Source organism: Rhinopithecus bieti, unplaced genomic scaffold, assembly GCF_001698545.2.
Source record: "Rhinopithecus bieti isolate Rb0 unplaced genomic scaffold, ASM169854v2 scaffold_81659, whole genome shotgun sequence".
Lineage (NCBI taxonomy): Eukaryota > Metazoa > Chordata > Mammalia > Primates > Cercopithecidae > Rhinopithecus > Rhinopithecus bieti.
In genome coordinates this window covers 2,106,440-2,125,620 of record NW_016837762.1, presented here as the reverse complement: position 1 = coordinate 2,125,620, position 19,181 = coordinate 2,106,440, and the positions used below count along the sequence as shown (strand labels likewise).

Sequence of the window (19,181 nt, the reverse complement as noted above, 5' to 3'; positions counted from 1 at the left end):
AATATACCTACTATCCTAAGAATTTGATTATTAAAACACACAATTTCCACATTAAGAAACAAATATTAAAAACCAATGTCGAAATAATTAAATAAGTACGAAAAGCCAAATTTAAACGTATAAATAAGTAAACTTACAATAATTACAACAGAGTTTTAGCTTTCTGTAAAATAGTTAGTGGAGATGAGAGTAAAACATTTGAAGCTTAAATATTTTTATCCCCCTAACACATCCCTCAACTATAATTTCTTTTTTCTATTGTGACATATTCTTAGGTTCACATAAATATTATGTGCATCACAAATTAAGCGGTTTCTTAAAAATATACAATCAAAACAGTTAAAGAAAAAAAAGATACATAAAAGAGAATAGTTAGGACTTTTTCTTCATACGAGTTAAGGTGGCCTTTTCTTGGAAAAGGCCAGCATTCACCCTTAACATTTTATGCCTGTCATACAGAATATACCCTAAAGTGATTTATCATTAATAAGATAAAACTTATGTTAAGAGTGGGAATCCACTATTAGGCAGAGAAAGACTCAATAACCTAGGCAATATTGAAGGAAGCAAAGTCCACTCACACAACATGAAATACTTGCCCAGGCCCTTCATTTTGTCTCAAGTTAGGGTGGGGAGAAAGTGAATCACAGCTACCTCAGCTGGTTACTCTTTTGATTCTCATCACAGATTTAGCAGTGTATATAAAAACTTATTCCTAAGGAAGGAATTCAAATGAACTCAGGCTATCCAAAACCTAGAGTACTAACAATTTTATGTTCAACAGAGTCAGGCTACATAAAGCAAAGTCAAATAATGACAATCATATTGTAAATTTGGGTTGTACACACACATTTTCCCCTGATGTATGTGTATGACCATAGATTCACCAGGTATTGGTTTGCTTACTTTTTGAGCAATTTGTGCTCTAAGCCTATGTTTTGAGAGTGAAATATGACATCCCAAAAACTGTGCGCTCAGAAGCTGAAATTAAGCCCCAAGCTATAGCGCTAGACCACCATGTTTTCCCCTTCCAAAATGGCTCAGTATTGTGGGAGGTAGTGGTCAGACCCGAAAGTGTGTAGGTACAGTCTGTGATGCCACCATCTATTGTCTACTTGGATCACTAGAAGGTTGCAGCTTCCATTAAAGAGGTGTTTGATATATTTCACTAATATTAATTTCCTTTAAAAAAAGAAATTATGAAACAAAAGGTTTATAGTAAACACATTATGCTTATAATAGGCAGCTTGGGAAATGGTAAAAATTGTTCATTAAAATAGATCCGTAATAGTTACACACTATTCAAACAAATGGATATCAGTTCTAATTTCAAAACAGATTTAAAGTGCTAAAAGGAGGGGAAAAAAACTTTTATATATTATTTTTCCAAAGTGCAAACAGATTACTATGCCTCTCCATCAGTGATCTTGTTTCAGTAGTAGAAGCCAAAGCTATATAGAGCCGTTAGAGAAACTGCCAAGTTGGAACTGTACTCTCTAGTTCAGCTTTGTCTTGGTCCACAGAGCTCCCACCCACTGTGTCTTGGACCAACCAATATACATCTACAGAATGAAGGGACTATCTGATCAGATATCTGCAAAGCAGACTTAGCTTAGTCCTACAGTCATTGTGCTGCAGAACTCAAAATACTCATGTTTTCAGAGGAATTAAAGGAGCCAAATATTTTTCCTTTGATAATGCATCTGCTACCACAACACAGAATAACAAAACAAAACGAAGGAAAACAATTCAATCTCGTTCTGGGTAAGGCAACACACTGTCTTCTGCAATAAAGACAGTCAGAGAGAGAGAGTGTGTGTGTGTGTGTGTGTGTGTGTCTGTGTGTGTGATGTACATTAAAAGGGCTGGGCACCGTGGCTCACACCTGTAATCCAAGCACTCATTCTGGGGAAGGCAATGCACTGTCTTCTGCAATAAAGACTGTGTGTGTGTGTGTGTGTGTGTGTGTGTGTGTGTGTGTCTCACGCCTATAAGACAACACACTGTCTTCTGCAATAAAGACTCTGTGTATGTGTGTGTGTGTGTGTGTCTGTCTCACGCCCGTAATCCTAAAACTCATTCTGGGTAAGGCAACACACTGTCTTCTGAAATAAAGACTGTGTGTGTGTGTGTGTGTGTGTGTGTGTGTGTGTGTGTGTGTGTGTGTGTTGTACATTGGAAGTTGGGGCTGGGAGCAGTGGCTCACGCCTGTAATCCCAGCACTTTGGGAGGCCGATGTGGGTGGATCACCTGAGGTCAGGAGTTCGAGACTAGCCTGGCCAACATGGTGAAACTCTGTCTCTACTAAAAGTACAAAAAAATAAGCCGGGCGTGGTGGCACCTGTAATCCCAGCTACTCAGGAGGCCGAGGCAGGAGAATGGATTGAACCTGGGAGGCAGAGGTTGCAGTGAGCCGAGATCACGTCACTGCACTCCAGCCTAGGGGACAGAGCAAGACTCTGTCTCAAAATAAAATAAAAATAAAATTAAAAAAAAAATAATAAAATAAAATAAAATAAAAGTGAAATAGAACACCTGAGGGATGTCTTTAAGATCCTTTAAGGGATTTAAGACATACAAAGCATTTACCATCCACTGACAGGGCAAAATGAGAGGAAATACAAAGCACAGCTGACTCACTGAACATGGTAAAGATAAGCTCCTAGGAAGTTTGAGTTGCCAAATACTGATTAACTGGTATTAAAAGAATCACAATTACTATGTCATTATCCATGAATTCAGAAAAATAATTAAATGCACACCAAGATAATTAATACAAAACCCAGAAAAGATCTCAGTAAGCAACCATTAGGCTGGTGCAAAAGTAATTGCGGTTTTTGCCATTGAAAGTAATGGAAAAACCACAATTACTTTTGCACCAACCCAATACAAACAAGTTTTAACAACCACAACACTAACGTTTTAGTGATGGCTCCCACAACTTCAGGGGAAAAAAAGGACATTTCTGAATGGCAATAGTTTGCAAAATAATCTCAATGAAACTACTAATTTCTTTATTTTAAAAGTTAATAAAAGGAAACTTCTCTCAGTTTTTAGGAAGAATTCAATTACAATAAAATCATGTTGTCTTATGATCTGGCATCTTATAATCTGTGTCTCAGAAAGAAGGGCAAGTTACAGCATCAGATGAATACTGGAGTTTAGAGTCAGACTTAAGTTATCTGAAAAGAACATAAGGCATTTATAGTTTTAGTGGGGAAAATAATCTTTTTTTTTAAAAAAAAAAAAAACCTTCTTAGTATCTTGATTAAGTGTCCAAAAGCTGTATTATTTTAGTTTTAAACCAGTAGGTGCTATTCAAAACTGAGAATTCAGGATGTTATCAAATACAAAGTTTTAAAAGCTTAACCATTAAAGCATAAATTGCCTAATAAGACACATGTAATCATAAAAACTAACGCCAGGATCATTTACTTGTGATTGGATATATGCCATTCACTTTTTCTGGCTTCTTTCTAAGGTGTAATTCCTGCTGCATTGAGTGAGCACGTCAGATTTCTATCCTTATCTTACTGTGTGTAAAAGTTCTCAACCTAGACAAGGACAAATTTTAGAATTTTCAAATGAACATCATTCATTATGTACAATGCTATTTTGTTAAACTAGCTGTCTGGAATACTATAAAGATTTCATTTGTTTTGTGTTAGCCACAGAGAGTGGATTTGTTTAGAACGCAAAAGTATTTATCTCAAATACTAAAATCGAATTCAACAAAAATCAAACAATGTTGGAGCTGAGAAAAATAATGGCTATACATTTGTTAGAACATATTGAAAGAAAAGTGAAAACACAGCCAGGCATGCTGGTGCGCACCTATAATCCCAGCAACTTGGGAGGCTGAGACAGGAGAAAATTGCTTGAATCTAGGAGGCGGAGGGTGCAGTGAGCCAAGATCATGCCACTGCACTACACAGCCCGGGTGACAGAGTGAGACTCCTTCACACACACAAGAAAAGTGAAAACAAACTTGGAAGTCTAGAATGAAGAATTACATCTAATGCAATATTCTTCCCACCTTTCCATATTAAGTATAAGAAGCACCAGCAAAAAAACACTAAAGACAGAGAAATGACCTGGCAAAATGATTCAAATACCACAGAGCGTGAGAATATTCCTCAATAAAGCTCAAGACGTTATTAAGTAGCTAGTAGAAGAAATGGCAGCGGGAGGGGAAGTAAAAATTCTAACCATATGACAGACTCCTAACAGTAAGTCATAAATTCTAAAGGTTTAATCAGTAAATTCATTATTTCCTCCAAAATACACTGTCATTCTTCTCTTAACAATAAATAGAGAGTTTGACACAAATCCAATTTTGATGTTAAAAGTCAACCTATATAGATAGGTCCCTCATGTTGACAGAGCAAAGAAGTGGAAAAAAACAAAAACAAAGAAAAACAACTGCAAATGAGAAATAGGGGCATTTCTAAATCTTCTGTAAACAAGTTCCTAAAATAGCACACTGCTCCCTCTCTTCAGCCTTCCTGATAGACTGGTCTGGGTGTGCAATATTAATGCAGAAATACGTGGAATACCAGCACAAAGCCAGGAAGGGAGACCAGCAAACTCTCGCCCTGAATTATTTCTCAACTACATTTAGTATTCTTCACAGTTTTAGATGTTTTTTTTCCTTTAAGTGAAAATCACTCCACTGAAAAAAATTCCAAATCTGTTTTTTAAAATTGCAGGAATTTCTTCATATTTTATAAACAAAAATACCAGAAATTAAAGAGCTGACAGAAATTCAAGCAGATCCAAATTCAACCATCCATTTTTCATACTTCTCCAAGTCTGCAGCAGAGACAGACTTAGCAATTTTCTTTAGGGCCAATTCAAAGTCTCCTTTGGTAACAGGCATCTGAAGTTCCTCTTTAGAAAGTGCACGGATCTCTTCTGGACCTAAGCCATTGATACGCCGTCTCATTGCCATTAAAGAGGCATCCCTAAAAACACACCAAAATCAGTCAACAGTAATTTCTGCACGTTTTAAACACTTTCAATTGTAACAAAGTTACGAAAAAACAATCAAAAGATTATATGTTTTCTATGAGGCTTCTTAGAATTTTCTACTTAAGAAACATCCTGGGGGTTCAGCAGAAGTTAAAACAGGATGCAAATAACCAGAAACATGAAATGTACAGTTAATGAACCCTAAAAGTCTAAGTTAAGCTCAAACAGTACTGAATTTTATTTTCCCCACTTGCTCCTCAAAGACAGCCAAGAAGTTTAGGAAACCAAAGTCGAATTTTGAAATACTGAATTGTACACTTGGAAATGAACACATGGCTAATGTTAAGATAATTCAAATCACAGACCAGTTTGTCTACAGCCTAAACAGAGGAATAAAGCCACGAATCACTCTCTCTGAAACATGAATATCCACATACAGTGGACATGGAATTCCCTACATGGAGTATTTGCAGGCAACTAAAGGCATAAACTCTGGCTTCTCTTGATCCCATGTGCAGCTCTCTTTGACCAACTATAAATAAATATGAAGGTACGGAAGAAAAGGATAATTCATAAACACAAAAAAGCTATTAGGAAGGCCAAGCCAACAAAAATGTCAAGTTCTTAAATATTTTACTATAGTAGCAGTAGAAACTATTGCGACCTTATTGTATGCTACTAAACTTGGATGCACATGGGAAAAATGCGAGCAGAAAAGATGAGAAAAACAGATGCTACGGCTTTAAAGAAAGGCTACTAAAGTCAATTTAAGTACAGTTAGAAAATAAGGAAAAAAATAACTGCAGACAGGAGCTGTCTAAAAATTATGATGTCGCTAAACTGAAAAAATTTTAAATGTGTATCTTCCCCAGCTTACACTGATCATTTTTGCTCATCTGCATGTGTTTAAATAATGCCAACCAAAACTAAATAATATTACTTTATGTTGATGTAGAAAGGCTCCAACACAAAGCTAAACTAATCTTAGGCTGTCAAAGCCATTATCATCAAGTTAGACAAAACAGTTGTTTTTTTTTTTTTTTTTTTTTTGCGACGGAGTCTCACTGTCTCCCAGGCTGGAGTGCAGTGGCGCGATCGCGGCTCACGGCAAGCTCCGCCTCCTGGGTTCACACCATTCTCCTGCCTCAGCCTCCCGAGTAGCTGGGACTACAGGCACCCGCCACCACACCCAGCTAATATTTTGTATTTTTAGTAGAGACGGGATTTCACTGTGTTAGCCAGGATGGTCTCGACCTCCTGACCTCGTGATCTGCCTGCCTCAGCCTCCCAAAGTGCTGGGCTTACAGGCGCGAGCCACTGACACAACAATTTCTTAAAATCCAAAGATCAAAACATCAGTGACCAATGCTATATAATTTTCATCTCACAATGAAGAATAAAGTTATATGGAAAAAAAAAAAGGACAAATGGGAAATCATTTCAAAGAAATGGGTAGCTGCTTTCATGTCTAACTACACTGGGCTAACTACACTGACTTTAAGACCAGTCCTCCTGCCAAGTCTATAACTAATGTCTAACATCACAGATCATTAAAAAAATACCTGCAAACATTAGTGATGTCAGCACCAGAATAGCCCTCAATCTTCTCGGCTATATCTTCCAGTTGAATATCAGGATCTAATTCGACCTCACGAAGGTTGATCTTCAGAAGCTCGGCTCTTCCTTTTGCTGTTACAAGATTTTGGTGGTGTTGTTAGATGTTTTGCTTTACAAATAATTTTGCTGAGAAATGACATATTAACATTCAGGGGGAAAAATGAGGCCAATGCAAAGAAGAGTCAATAACTGTGTGTCCATTAGTATTATTACCAATTCACTGCATGACTCATGGAATCATTTAAATTCCTATGTGCCTCTGCAGCAGTAACTAAAAATTGAAAAAAACAAAAAACTAAAATCAAAACAAAACAAAACCACCTGGGTTTTCTTTATAGACTATGAAGATATCTACTATGAGAACAAAGAATCTGAGATCCTTCATGAAAAATAAAATACTTAGCCTGGTGTTAGAAAATTAGACTGCATCAAGTATAACTCCTATGAATTACTTTGCTCACCTGTTAGTATGACACGGATCTCCAGAACTCTTACCAGTAGTTTAAAGAACATTTCCTGAAAATCAGTAATTGGCACAAAAAGCTCATTAATGTATTTTTTACTTGGAGAGCCAGCCCACAGACATGTGCTGTTCCAGTATGATTTAAATGTGAACTGAATAAGTTCAAACATACTAGAGAATTTTTAAAATAACCAATCATGCTTGCCATTTCACTAGTGCTTTTAGTGGCAAATCTGCTTAGCACAGCACACTAAGATAATGCATTACTAGTTTATCTGGCACTCTACTATTTCCTGAGATACAAAATGAAATTTAATTCTACTTTTATTTTGAAAAATGCTAAATCTACAGAAAAAGAAAATCAGTGAATACCCATTTGCCTTTCACTGAGATTCACCAATTGCTAACATTTTGCCATTATCACTCTAGCTGCCTCCTCATCTCTCCTCCCTCAACTTTTTGAATTGAGCGCTAGCTGTAGGCATCACAACACTTCACCTTAAATTCCCCAACATGTATCTCCTAAGAAAAAAGGTAGACATAACATTTCTCACCCTTATCAGGAGATTTAATACTGGAACATTAGTGTGTGATACACAATTCAAAGCAAAGTTTCCCCATTTGTCCCAAGCCTTTATAACTTTCACAAACCATAACACACTGCATTCAGTTACCATGTCTCATTCATCTTCTTTCACCTAAAACAGTTTCCCAGTGTTTACTTTTTGGTTCATTTTGTTTTGTCTTTCACGAAATTGACAATTCTCCCCCAATTTATCTTATATAGCCAATGCATTCCAATAAAGATCCCCCTAAAAGGTCTATCTGTAGAAACTAACGGGCAGATACCAAAATGTCCACAGAAATAGAAAGAACCAAGAACAGCCAAGATGCTCTGGAAGAGCAACAGCAAAGTGGAAAGAATTGCTCTATCAGATTTCAAGACTTACTACAAAGGTATAGGACTCAAAGCAGAGTGACGCTCTTGTGGAAATAGACAAATAGATCAATAGCACAGAACGGGGTGCCCAGCAGCAGACCGAAGCATAACTATAGACACTTAATTTATGACAGAAGCGGTTCGCCCACGAGTGGAAGGAGTGCCTTTTCAATTAATGATGCAAGAACAGCTGACCATCCACAGGGAAAAAAGTGAAATTGGGTCCTACATCATACTGTACACAAAAATCAGTGCCAGATATATTACATCTAAATGTAAAGTTGTAAGTATTTTATAAGATAACATAGAAGAATATCTGAATGACCTCAGGGAAGTATTCTCAAGACATATATTTCAAAAAATCAACTAGGAAAAGATTGATAAACTGATCACATTAAAATGAGGAACTTCTATTCATCAAAAAGATACTGTCAACACAGTGAAAACAGATGTTACAGAATTTGAGAAGATATCTGTAACATATATAAGCAACCAAAGACTTGTATCAAGAATATTTCAGGAATTCCTAAAATTCAGCAAGAAAAAGACTACCCAAGAGCCAGAGTGCCTGGCTATGCACAGTGGCCAGACCCCAGTGCTTGTGTGCTCACGTACCCCTCACCGCTCTGTGCCTGGCTTGCCCTTGGCCAGCGTGGGATCAGGGCCGGTAGCTCTAGCCAAGCACAGCCTGCCAGGGCAAGTGGGCGGAACGCTGGGCTCAAGCAAAACTCCAGCAAAGGTGCCACCAAGGATCCTGCAACACAAGCACTTTGGAAGACACATTAAATTCATCTAATACTGCAGCCGTGCAGCACTACCTAGCAATTCACTCCTAGGACGGAATGCTCCATTCTGGCATTCTTACCACTATACATGTATGAAAATGTTCACAATAGTACTGCTCATAATAGCCTAAAGCAAGAAATAATTAAAATGTCCACCAAATAATATGATGGATACATTTTGATATAATCACATAATAGATGGTATGGGTTAAACCATGTCCCTCAAAATTTTTAGGCAACTCCTAACCCCCGGTACTTCAGAATGTGACTGTATTTAGAGACAGGAGAGGTAATTAAGGTAAAATGAGGTCATATGGGTGGGCTCTAACCCAGCATGACTGGTGTCCTTATAAGAAGAAGCTATTAGGACACAAACACCCCTAAGAGGAAGACCACATGAAGACTACGGGACAAGATGGCCACCTACAGGCCAAGGAGAGAGACCCCAGAGTGCAACCACCCTGCCTACAGCTTCGTCTTATGCTTCTAGCTTCCAGTACTGTGAGAAAATTAACTTCTGTTGTTTAAGCCGCCCAATCTTTGGTATTTGTTATGGCAGCCATAGCAAACGAATGTGACAGAATACCAACCACACAGCAACAAAAATGAGGCGGCATCTATATGTGGTAACATGAATGAATCTTAAAATACATTGAACAAAAGAGGCAAGATACAAATGAACACAATCAGTGTGATTTCATTTATGTAAAGTTTAAAAGGGGGTAAAACTTTGGGAATATACTGTTAGGTGATAAAATTATACGGAAAAGCAAGACATTATCTCCATAAAAGGAAATCACTGTAAGGGAAAGGTGGTGACCTCCAGCAGAGGGCAGGAAGGAGCCATGCTGGGAGGGAGCATGCTGGGAGCTCCTGAGTTCCAGGGAGGCTCCACTTCTCCTGGAGCGGGTAACAGGGCTGTCTGCTTCACCAGCTACTGGATACACTAAACATTTTAGGAACTGTTTCTGTATTGAGTTATGTTTCACACACCACAAACACACAGTAAGACCAAGCAAAGCAGTGCCAAAAGCAGCAAGCAGGTGTGATTTGGGATTACCAGAAAACAGAAAGGGCAGGACTGGAAAACCTCTACCTCCACAATTCCCTAATCCCAGGAGCCCCTATCCTTGATCCCAGCCAACAGGCTCACAGGGAGTACACCTGCTCAACATGTGGTTTAGAGCCAAAGAAGTCCTCCAGTCAGGCTGGTGGCAAGAGGGGTAGGGACAGAAAGGGGTGAGGGGAGGAAGCTCCTGTGTCTACTACAACAGAAGGCTGATGTGCGCCTGATGTCCAGGTAAGAACTGATATTAACATAAGAGCATCGTTACACAATGTTCCATATAGAGCCAGCGAATGCCAATGAACAAATACCCCTTTTCATTCTTACAGGCCCAATATTAGAATACCACTGTATGTGTAAATCAAACATTTCACTGTGCCTGTCCTAAGATCCTTAACACCAAGTTTAATATATTCTCTCACTGAAACAAAGTTCCAGACAGCCAACTTAAAATGAACATACATAAACCTGTTCATAAGTGAGGACCTGGTGGTATTGAAGCTTAGCATGAAGTATACTCCATTTCTCTAGTAACTGTCATTGGCGGAGGGGACAAGTAACTGAAAACTGGTTATGTCAGTAATATTTTAGAATATTCTTAAGATTTACTGGCTCTATAAAACTGAATTGATATTCAATAAACTTATGAAAAGATTTAACAAGGACAAAACTACAATGAGATAACACGATACATCTATTGGAATGGTTAGCAAGGGTATGGAGCAACTGGAACTATCAATCATTGCTGGTAAGAATGTAAAATGGTAAATGTAAAAACGGCAACATGTTGGGAAGAGTTTGACAGACAGAAATGATAACTTAACAATATAGTTCAAAAAGCCTTTATAAGAACTTCAGGCACCAGTTAGGAATTCATAGCCCCACAGGCAAGCTCAAAGCCTAGGACTGCACTGAAATGAGTAAGAAAAGACATTTCTTTCCTTTCTTTTTTTCTTTTTTTTTGCTTTCTTTGAAATGGAGTTTCACTCTTGGTGCCCACGCTGGAATGTAATGGTGCCATCTCGGCTCACTGCAACCTCCACCTCCTGGGTTCAAGTGATTCTCCTGCCTCAGCCTCCCGAGTAGCTGGGATTACAGGCATGTGCCACCACACCCGGCTAATTTTGTATTTTCAGTAGAGACGGGGTTTCTCCATGTTGGTCAGGCTGGTCTCAAACTCCCAACCTCAGGTGATCCACCTGCCTCGGCCTCCTAAAGTGCTAGGATTACAGGCGTGAGCCACCGCGCCCGGCCAAGAAAAGCCATTTCATGTTAACTGAGTCAGCAGCTCCTTCCTCAAGCGAGCACAGCTCTATGCAATCAAGAGGAAATGTTTACCTCACAACTTCTCCCTCAGGAGAAAAAGAGAAAAGTGGAATGTACATCCAGCATTCCAGCTTTTCAGTGGACTGCCCAAGGGACTGGTTTCTGTCTTGCCACACTTGCAGCAGGCACAAAGAGAGAACTCAGCAAGTTGTTGCAGCGCTAGCAACTTGTAATGCAGTAGACAAAAGCCAACACAGCTCCATGTGGTTGGGAGAAAGCAACCAGCTTGTGGCTCCTTACTTGGGAGGGAAAGAGAAGAGTGGAATATGTGTCTAATGTTTCAGTTTTTCAGAGGACTTCCCAAGGGACTGATTTCTATTTCACCTGACTTGAAGGACTGATGGAACTGGGAGACCCTTGGAGACCCGGGGGCCACAAAGAACAAAAGAGAGTTAAGAGATTTGTTGCATTCCAGAAAGCTACAATACCAAAGATAGATAACAGAAGGAGCAAGAGAGACTACAAGCTCCTGAAAAAGAAATCAGAAAACCTCTCTAATTGGGAAATTACATGCACAAGCCCAGAGAGGCAACAGCCCCACAAAAGGTTTGAGAGATCTTGGAATCTCCAGCCAGGATGATTGGTGAAGGTCTTCCTCTGTACAAAGTGAGTTCATAAAGATCAAAAGGGCTGCCTGTTCTTTCAAATGCACAAATCACAACAAAAAACAAGGCACGTGTTACAGAGAAACATGTACCAATAAAGGGAAAAAATTAATTTTTAGTAATCAATCCTAAAAAAACAAAGATCTAAGAATTATCTGACAAAAAATTCAATATAATCATCTTAAAGAACCTCAGCACTATACACGATAACCCAGAAAAACAACTAAATGTAATCAAGAGAACAATGCATGAGCAAAATAAGAATTTAACAGACAGAAGCTATATAAAGAACCAAAAAGATATTATGGAGCTAAAATATACAGTAACTGAACTGAAACATTCACTAAAGAGGATCAACAGCAGTCTTGATCAAGCAGAACACTTAGTGAACCCAAAGACAGGTCATTTGAAATAATCAAGTCAGAAACAAAAAAAGAAAAAGAATGAAGAAAAGTGAAGAAAGCCTAAGGGACTTAGATACCATAAAATAGATCAATATACATACTATGGAAGCTCCAGAAGGAATTGAGTGAGAAACAAAGAACTTATTTGAAGAAATAATAGCGAAAAACTTCCTAAATGCGAAGATATTGCAGGTTTGGTTGCAGACCACCACAATAAAGTGAGTCACACAAATTTCTTGGTTTCCCAATGCATAGAAAAGCTATATTTACACTATACTGTAGTCTATTAAGTGTACAATAGCATTACATCTACAAAATGGATATCTTAATGTAAAAATACTTTATTGCTAAAAAAAAAAAAAAAAGCTAACAATCATCTCTGCCTTCAGCAAGTTGTAATATTTTGGCTCGTGGATGGTCTTGCCTCAATGTCGATGTATGCTGATGAATTAGGGTGGTGGCTGCTGAAGGTTGGGGTGGCAGTATCCACTTCTTAAATAAGAAAACAGTCAAGTCTGCTGTATCAGTTGTCTCTTCCCTGCATGAAAGATTTCTCTGTAGCATGCAATGCAGTCTGATAGCATTTTACCCATAACAGCACTTATTTTGAAATTGGAGTTGATTCTCTTCAAATCTGCTGCTGTTTTATCAACTAAGTTTATAAAATATTCTAAATTATTTGTTGTTATTTTAACAATGTTCACAGCATCTTCACGGGAGATTCTACCTCAAGAAGTATTTTCTTTGTTCATCTGTAAGAAGCAACCCCTTGTCTGTTCAAGTTTTATCATGAGATTGCAGCAATCCAGTCCCAACTACAAGTACCACTTCTAATGCTAGTTATCTTGCTTTTCCATTACATCTGTGGTGACGTCCTCCACCCAAAGTCTTGAACCCCTCAAGGTCATTCATGAGGGTTGGAATTAACTTCTTCCAAATTCCTGTTAAGACTGATGTTTTGACATCCTCGCATGAATCAAAAATGTTCTTAATGGCATCTAGAATGATGATTCTTTTCTAGAAGGTTTGCAATTTACTTTACCCAGATTTATCAGACAAATCACCATCTATGGCAACCATAACTTTACGAAATGTATTCCTTAAAAGTAGGACTTAAAAGTCAAAATGATTCCTTGATCCATGGGCTGCAGAATGAATGTTGTGTAAGCAGGCATGAAAACAACATGAATTTCCTTATATATCTCCATCAAAGAGATATATCCCAGGTGCATTGTCAGTAAGCAGTAGCATTTCAAAAGGAATCTTAGCTAGTTCTTCTGGATAACTTGCTACAGCTTCTGTGTCAGTACTTGCTGCTTTACCTTGAACTTTTATGTTATGGAGATGGCTTCTTTCTTTAAACCTCATGAAACAACCTCTGAGATTCCAATTGTTTTTTCTTGCAGCTTCCTCATCTCTCTCACCTTTTATAGAATTGAAGAGTTGGGGCTTGCTCTGGATTAGGCTGTGGCTTAAGGAAATGTTGTGGCTGGTTTGATCTTCTATCCAGATCACTCTATCCATATCAGCAATAAGGCTGTTTCACTTTCTTATCATTCATGTATTTACTGGAGTAACACTTTTAATTTCCTTCAAGAACTCTTCCTTTTCATTCATAACTTGGCTGTTTGGCATAAGAGGTCTAGCTTTGGTGTATCTCAGCTTTCATCATGCTTTCCTCACTAAGCTTATTCGTGTCTAGCTTCTGATTTCACATAATGTCTTCCTTTACATGGAAAGGAAGATGTAATTCTTCCTTCACTTGAGTTGCAACTTCCTTTTCACTTGAACACTTAGAGACCACTGTAGAGTTCTTAACTGGCTTAATTCCAGTATTGTTGTGTCTGAGGGTATGGGGAGGCCTGAGGAAAGGAAGAGTCATAAAACACACATTTATCAATTAAGTTTGCCATCTTATGTGGGCATAGTTTGTGGTACCCCAAAACAATTACAACACTAACATTAAAGATCACTGATCACAGATCACTGTAACAGATAAATAATAATGAAAAGTCTGAAATATTGTGAGAATTTCGAAAATGTGACAGAGACACAAAGTGAGCACATGCTGTTGAAAACATGGCCCTCACAGACCTGCTTAATTCAGGGTTGTCACAAACCTTCCATTTGTGAAAAACACGGTATCTGCAAAGTGCAATAAAGAGGAGCATAATACAACAAGGTATGCCCGTATAAGAAAAGAAATGAACAAATTCATGAGGCTTAAAAGGACTCCAAGTAGGATGACCTAAGGAAGACCATAGAAACACATAATCAAATTGTCAAAATTCAAAGACAGAATCATGAAAGCAACAAAAGAAAAGTTATTTGTCATCTATAAGGGAACACTCATAAAATATCAACATATTTCTTAGCAGAAACATCACAAGTCAGAAAGGAGTGACATTATATATTCAAAGTACTAAAAGAAAAAGTCTGCCAACCAGGAATACTATTTTGGCAAAACTGCTCTTCAAAAATGAAGGTGAAATAAATGAAGGAGACCTTTCTAGATCAACAAAAACTTAGGGAGTTTATCACGAATAGACCTGCCTTGCAAAAATTGCTGAATGGAGTCCTTCGAATTGAAACAAAAGGATACTAGACTGCAACACAAAAGCAAATGAAAATATAAAGTTCTCTAATAAAGGTATATATAAGATAGGTACAGAATCCTGTAGTACTATAACGGTGGTGGTATATAAATCACTTTTGATTTAGGTATACAATTTAAAAGATAAAAGCACATACAACTATATAAAATTATGCATACTGTAATTGCTAGAACAACTACTAAAATAAATATAGTCAGGAACAGCTAAAAATCCACTAATGGCATTAAAATGAACAGTAAAAACAGTCAATTAGCCCAAAAGAAATTAGCAAGGGGGGTACAGAGAAACAAACAGTACAAATAGCAAGATGGCAGACTTAAACACAGTTATATCACTAATTACATTAAATTTAAATGGACTAAATACTTCTATTAAAAAGCAGAGACAGCCAGGCGCAGTGGCTCACGCCCATAATCTCAGCACTTTGGGAGGCCAAGGTGAGCAAATCACCTGACCTCAGGAGTTCAAGACCAGCCTGGACAACATGGCAAAACCCTGTCTCTACTACAAATAGAAAAAAATTAGGCATGGTGGCACATGCCTGTAGTCCCAGCTACTTGGGAGGCTGAGGCAGGAGAATCGCTTGAACCTGGGAGGCAGAGGTTGCAGTAAGCTGAGATCGCACCACTACACTACCACCTGGGCAATGGAGTGCGGCTCCAACTCAAACAAACAAACAAAAAAAGAGAGATAGACTGGACAAACAGCAAGGCTCAATTATATGCTGTCTATAAAAACTGCACTGTAAATATAAAGACAGGTTAGGGTAAAAATTAAAGATGAAAAGCATATTAGCACACCAACAATAGGAAAAGAAAGACAGTGAGGCTAAATTAATAGCAGTCAAAGCAGAAACCAAGTCAAAGTGTATTCTCAGAGATAGAGAGGCATTTCATAGTGGTAATAGGTCCAAGAAGATATAACAATGATAATTTATTTATTAACAACAGAACATCAAAACACATGAAGCAAAACATAACGCAGAAACTGAAAGAACTAAAGGGAAAAATGAACAAGTTCCCAGTCACAGATGAAGATTTCCATAAGCCACTCTCAGTAACTGATAGAAAAACTAGATTAAAAAGTCAGCAAGGATCTTATCACTGGAATAATACTATCACACCAACTTCATCCAGCTGACATTTACAGAATGTTATAACAAGCTCAGAATAAACAATCTATTCAATTGGATCTGGAGCATTCACCAAGATAGACTATAGGCTGAAGGGCAAATCTCAAGAAGTTTAAAAATTGACATCATTCAGAGTATGTTCCTGACTGCAATGGAATTAAATTAAAATCAACAAAAGATATCTAGAAAATACCCCAGTTATTTGGCTCCCAAACCAATTTAAATGCTAAATAACTCAAGGACCAAAGAAAGGGGGAAAACAGGAAAATTAGAAAATAGTTCTAACTTAATAGAAAAAAATGATATAGCAAAATTTGGGAGATAAAAGCAAAGCAGTACTTAATGAGAAATTTATAGCTTTAAAATGTACACATTAAAAAAAGAAAAAAAGGCCAGGTGCAGTGGCTCACATGTGCAATCCCAGTGCTATCGGGAGGATTGCTTGAGGCCAGGAGTTTGAGACCAGCCTGGGAAACACAGCAAGCCTCTGTCTCTACAAAAAATAAAAATAAAAAAAATGAGCCAGGCACAGTGGCATGTGTTTGCAGTCCCTACTCAAGAGGCTGAGGTGGGAGGATCTGTTGATTCCAAAAGTTTGAGGCTGCAGTGAGCTACTATCAAGCCACTGCACTCCAGCCTGGGTAACAGAGCAAGATTCTGTCTCTTTAAAAAAAAAGTGGGAGAGGGCTGTCCCTAAAATCAATAATCTTAGTTTCTAACTTCAGAATGAAAAAATTATACTCAAAGTATAAAGCAAAAAAAAATTGTTTTAAAGAGAGAATCACTGAAATAGAAAATAGAAAATTAACAAAGCAAAAATTTGGTTCTTCGAAAAGATTAACAATATTGATAAATCTCAACCAAAATTATGAAGAACAATAGAGACAAATCACTAACATTAGGAATGAAAATGAGCCATCACTATAGATCCTATGGCCAAAAAAAGGAAAATAAGGTGTGTAGATTTGTATTATGCCAACTTAAGTGAAGCTGGAATTTCATTTCCCAGAATTCTCTTTATTGCATAGTTCTGGGTTATTGTGGACCACATGAGTTATGTCTGAGATGTGAAAGGCAAAAATGAATCATCTCAGAAAGCTGGCACATACTGTCACTTATTTCTTGGTTCTCCATTCTCCTTGTTAGTGTGGGGCAGCACTTGTACCTTCAGCTCTTTGTAGTTTCTGCCACATTTCTTCCTTCAGCTTTTTTTTTTTGAGATGGAGTCTCGCTCTGTCACCCAGGCTGGAGTGCAGTGGCACGATCTCAGCTCACTGCAAGCTCCGCCTCCTGGGTTCACGCCATTCTTCTGCCTCAGCCTCCCGAGTAGCTGGGACTACAGGTGCCCGCCACCACGCCCAGCTAATTTTTTATATTTTTAGTAGAGACAGGGTTTCACTGTGTTAGCCAAGATGGTCTCAATCTCCTGACCATGTGATCCGCCCACCTCAGCCTCCCATCATGCTGGAATTACAGGCATGAGCCACCACGTCCGGCCCCTTCAGCTTTCTTGACTCTTGAACCAGGTATACATTTAGCTGGCTTCTTCTGTCGGAAAGCCCATTCATCAAGGTTAGGAGTCTCAGTGGAAAAAAAAAAGAGTTCAACACAGATTTCAATGTATCCTCATGGACTCCACCTCCACAGGTAGAGTTTGTCCTTACTTCTACCACTTCACATTCATCATCTCTTCCTAAGTGCCCTCCTATTGACTTCAAGTTCCAGAACCAGACATGAAATCCACCATCTCCCATAACTATTTAATCAGCTTCCACATTCACATTAGGTCAAATTCAAAACAATCTGACAACTTACAAAAAATAGACAAATTCTTTGAAAGACACAAGTTACCAAAGCTTGCTCAAGAAAAACACAAATAACTTAGATAACCATGTGTATGGATTTAAAAAACGATGGAACAGAATAGTATTCAGAAATAGACCCACACATACACAACAAAATAATTTTCAATGAAGGTGCCGAAGTAATTCAATGAAAAAAGAAAACTTTCAGTAAGTGATGCTACAACTGTATATATGAAAAATCTACACACACACACACACACACACACACACACAAATTCATGCAAGAGGAATCACAGACATAAATACAGTTTCCAAAAGAAAACAGGAGAAAAACTTTGCAGCTTTGGGATAGATAAGATTTCTTAAGACACTAAAAGTACTATTCATTTAAAAAAATTGTCAACAGGACTTCATCAAAATTTAAAATGTCTACTTATTAAGAGACACCATAAAGAAAATCAAAAGGCAAACCACAAACTGGAAGAAAATATTCACAATGCACAGATCTAATAACATAAAAAGCATTAATACAGCAACAAATAATCCAATTAAAACTGGGAAAAGAAATGACACTACACAAAAGTATACCATGACCATAAAAAGTACATAAAAAGGTACTCTATGTAAGTCATCAGAGAAATACCAATTAAAATCATGAGATAGCATTTCATACTTACTAGAATGACTGAAATTAAAATACTGACAACACCACATGTCGGCAAGGATACGGAAGTATTTGAATTCCTATTTGTTGATGATGGAATACAAAATGATACAACCATTCTGAAAAATAATTTGGGTATTTCCTATAAAAGCTAAACATATGCCTACCCTATGACCCATCCTTTCTTTTCTTATATTATCCAAAAGAATTGAAAACATTCATCCATAAAAAAGATGTGTACAAGAAAGTTTACAGCTTTATTCATAATAGCCAAAAAACTAGAAATAACTTAAATACCAATCAAAAGGAGAATAAAGAAATTGTGGTATAATCAAACCAGGAATAAGCTGCTGATACATGTGATCACATGGATGAACATCAAGTGAAAGGAGCCAGACACAGTGAGTACATGCTGTTACGATTCCATTTATATGAAGTTTAACAAGAGAAAGAACTAATCTATGGTGATAAAAATCACGTACAGTGAATGCCTATTGGAGGGTTAGCTGGTGGGAGCACACAGGAACTTTATAGGATGATGGAAATGCCTTACATCTTGATTAGGGTATTGATTAAACAGAAGGACTGATTTGTACTCTTTCAAATTATATACTTAAGTACATTTCATTCTATGCACACTTTACCTCAAAAGAAAAAGAAAAAATTCATGTACGGAAATTTCAGCATTCATTAACAGGATGAAATTATATTTTCCAGGCCAGGTATGGTGGTTCACACCTGTAATCCCAGCACTTTGTGAGGCCGAGACAGGAAATCATTTGAGGCCA

General features: G+C 37.7%; 1 protein-coding gene across 8 annotated transcripts in view; it reads right to left on the bottom strand.

Moving 5' to 3' along the window:
* The window catches only part of KATNAL1 (katanin catalytic subunit A1 like 1), a 130,035-nt gene that overhangs the window by 31,777 nt on the left and 79,077 nt on the right, over positions 1-19,181 (bottom strand). For 5 of the 8 annotated variants that reach the window (XM_017865935.1, XM_017865937.1, XM_017865936.1 and 2 more), the window contains exons 10-11: positions 6,534-6,660; positions 4,238-4,964 (exon numbers count right to left, since the gene is read on the bottom strand). The exons of 1 other annotated variant lie outside the window; for it this stretch is intronic. In XM_017865935.1, the coding sequence (XP_017721424.1) occupies positions 4,766-4,964; positions 6,534-6,660 (326 nt within the window). In that variant the 3' untranslated portion in view covers positions 4,238-4,765. Of the gene's footprint in view, positions 1-4,237; positions 4,965-6,533; positions 6,661-19,181 lie in introns of those variants that run through there. 2 more of the 8 variants (XR_001884144.1, XM_017865940.1) reach the window with 1 other exon arrangement.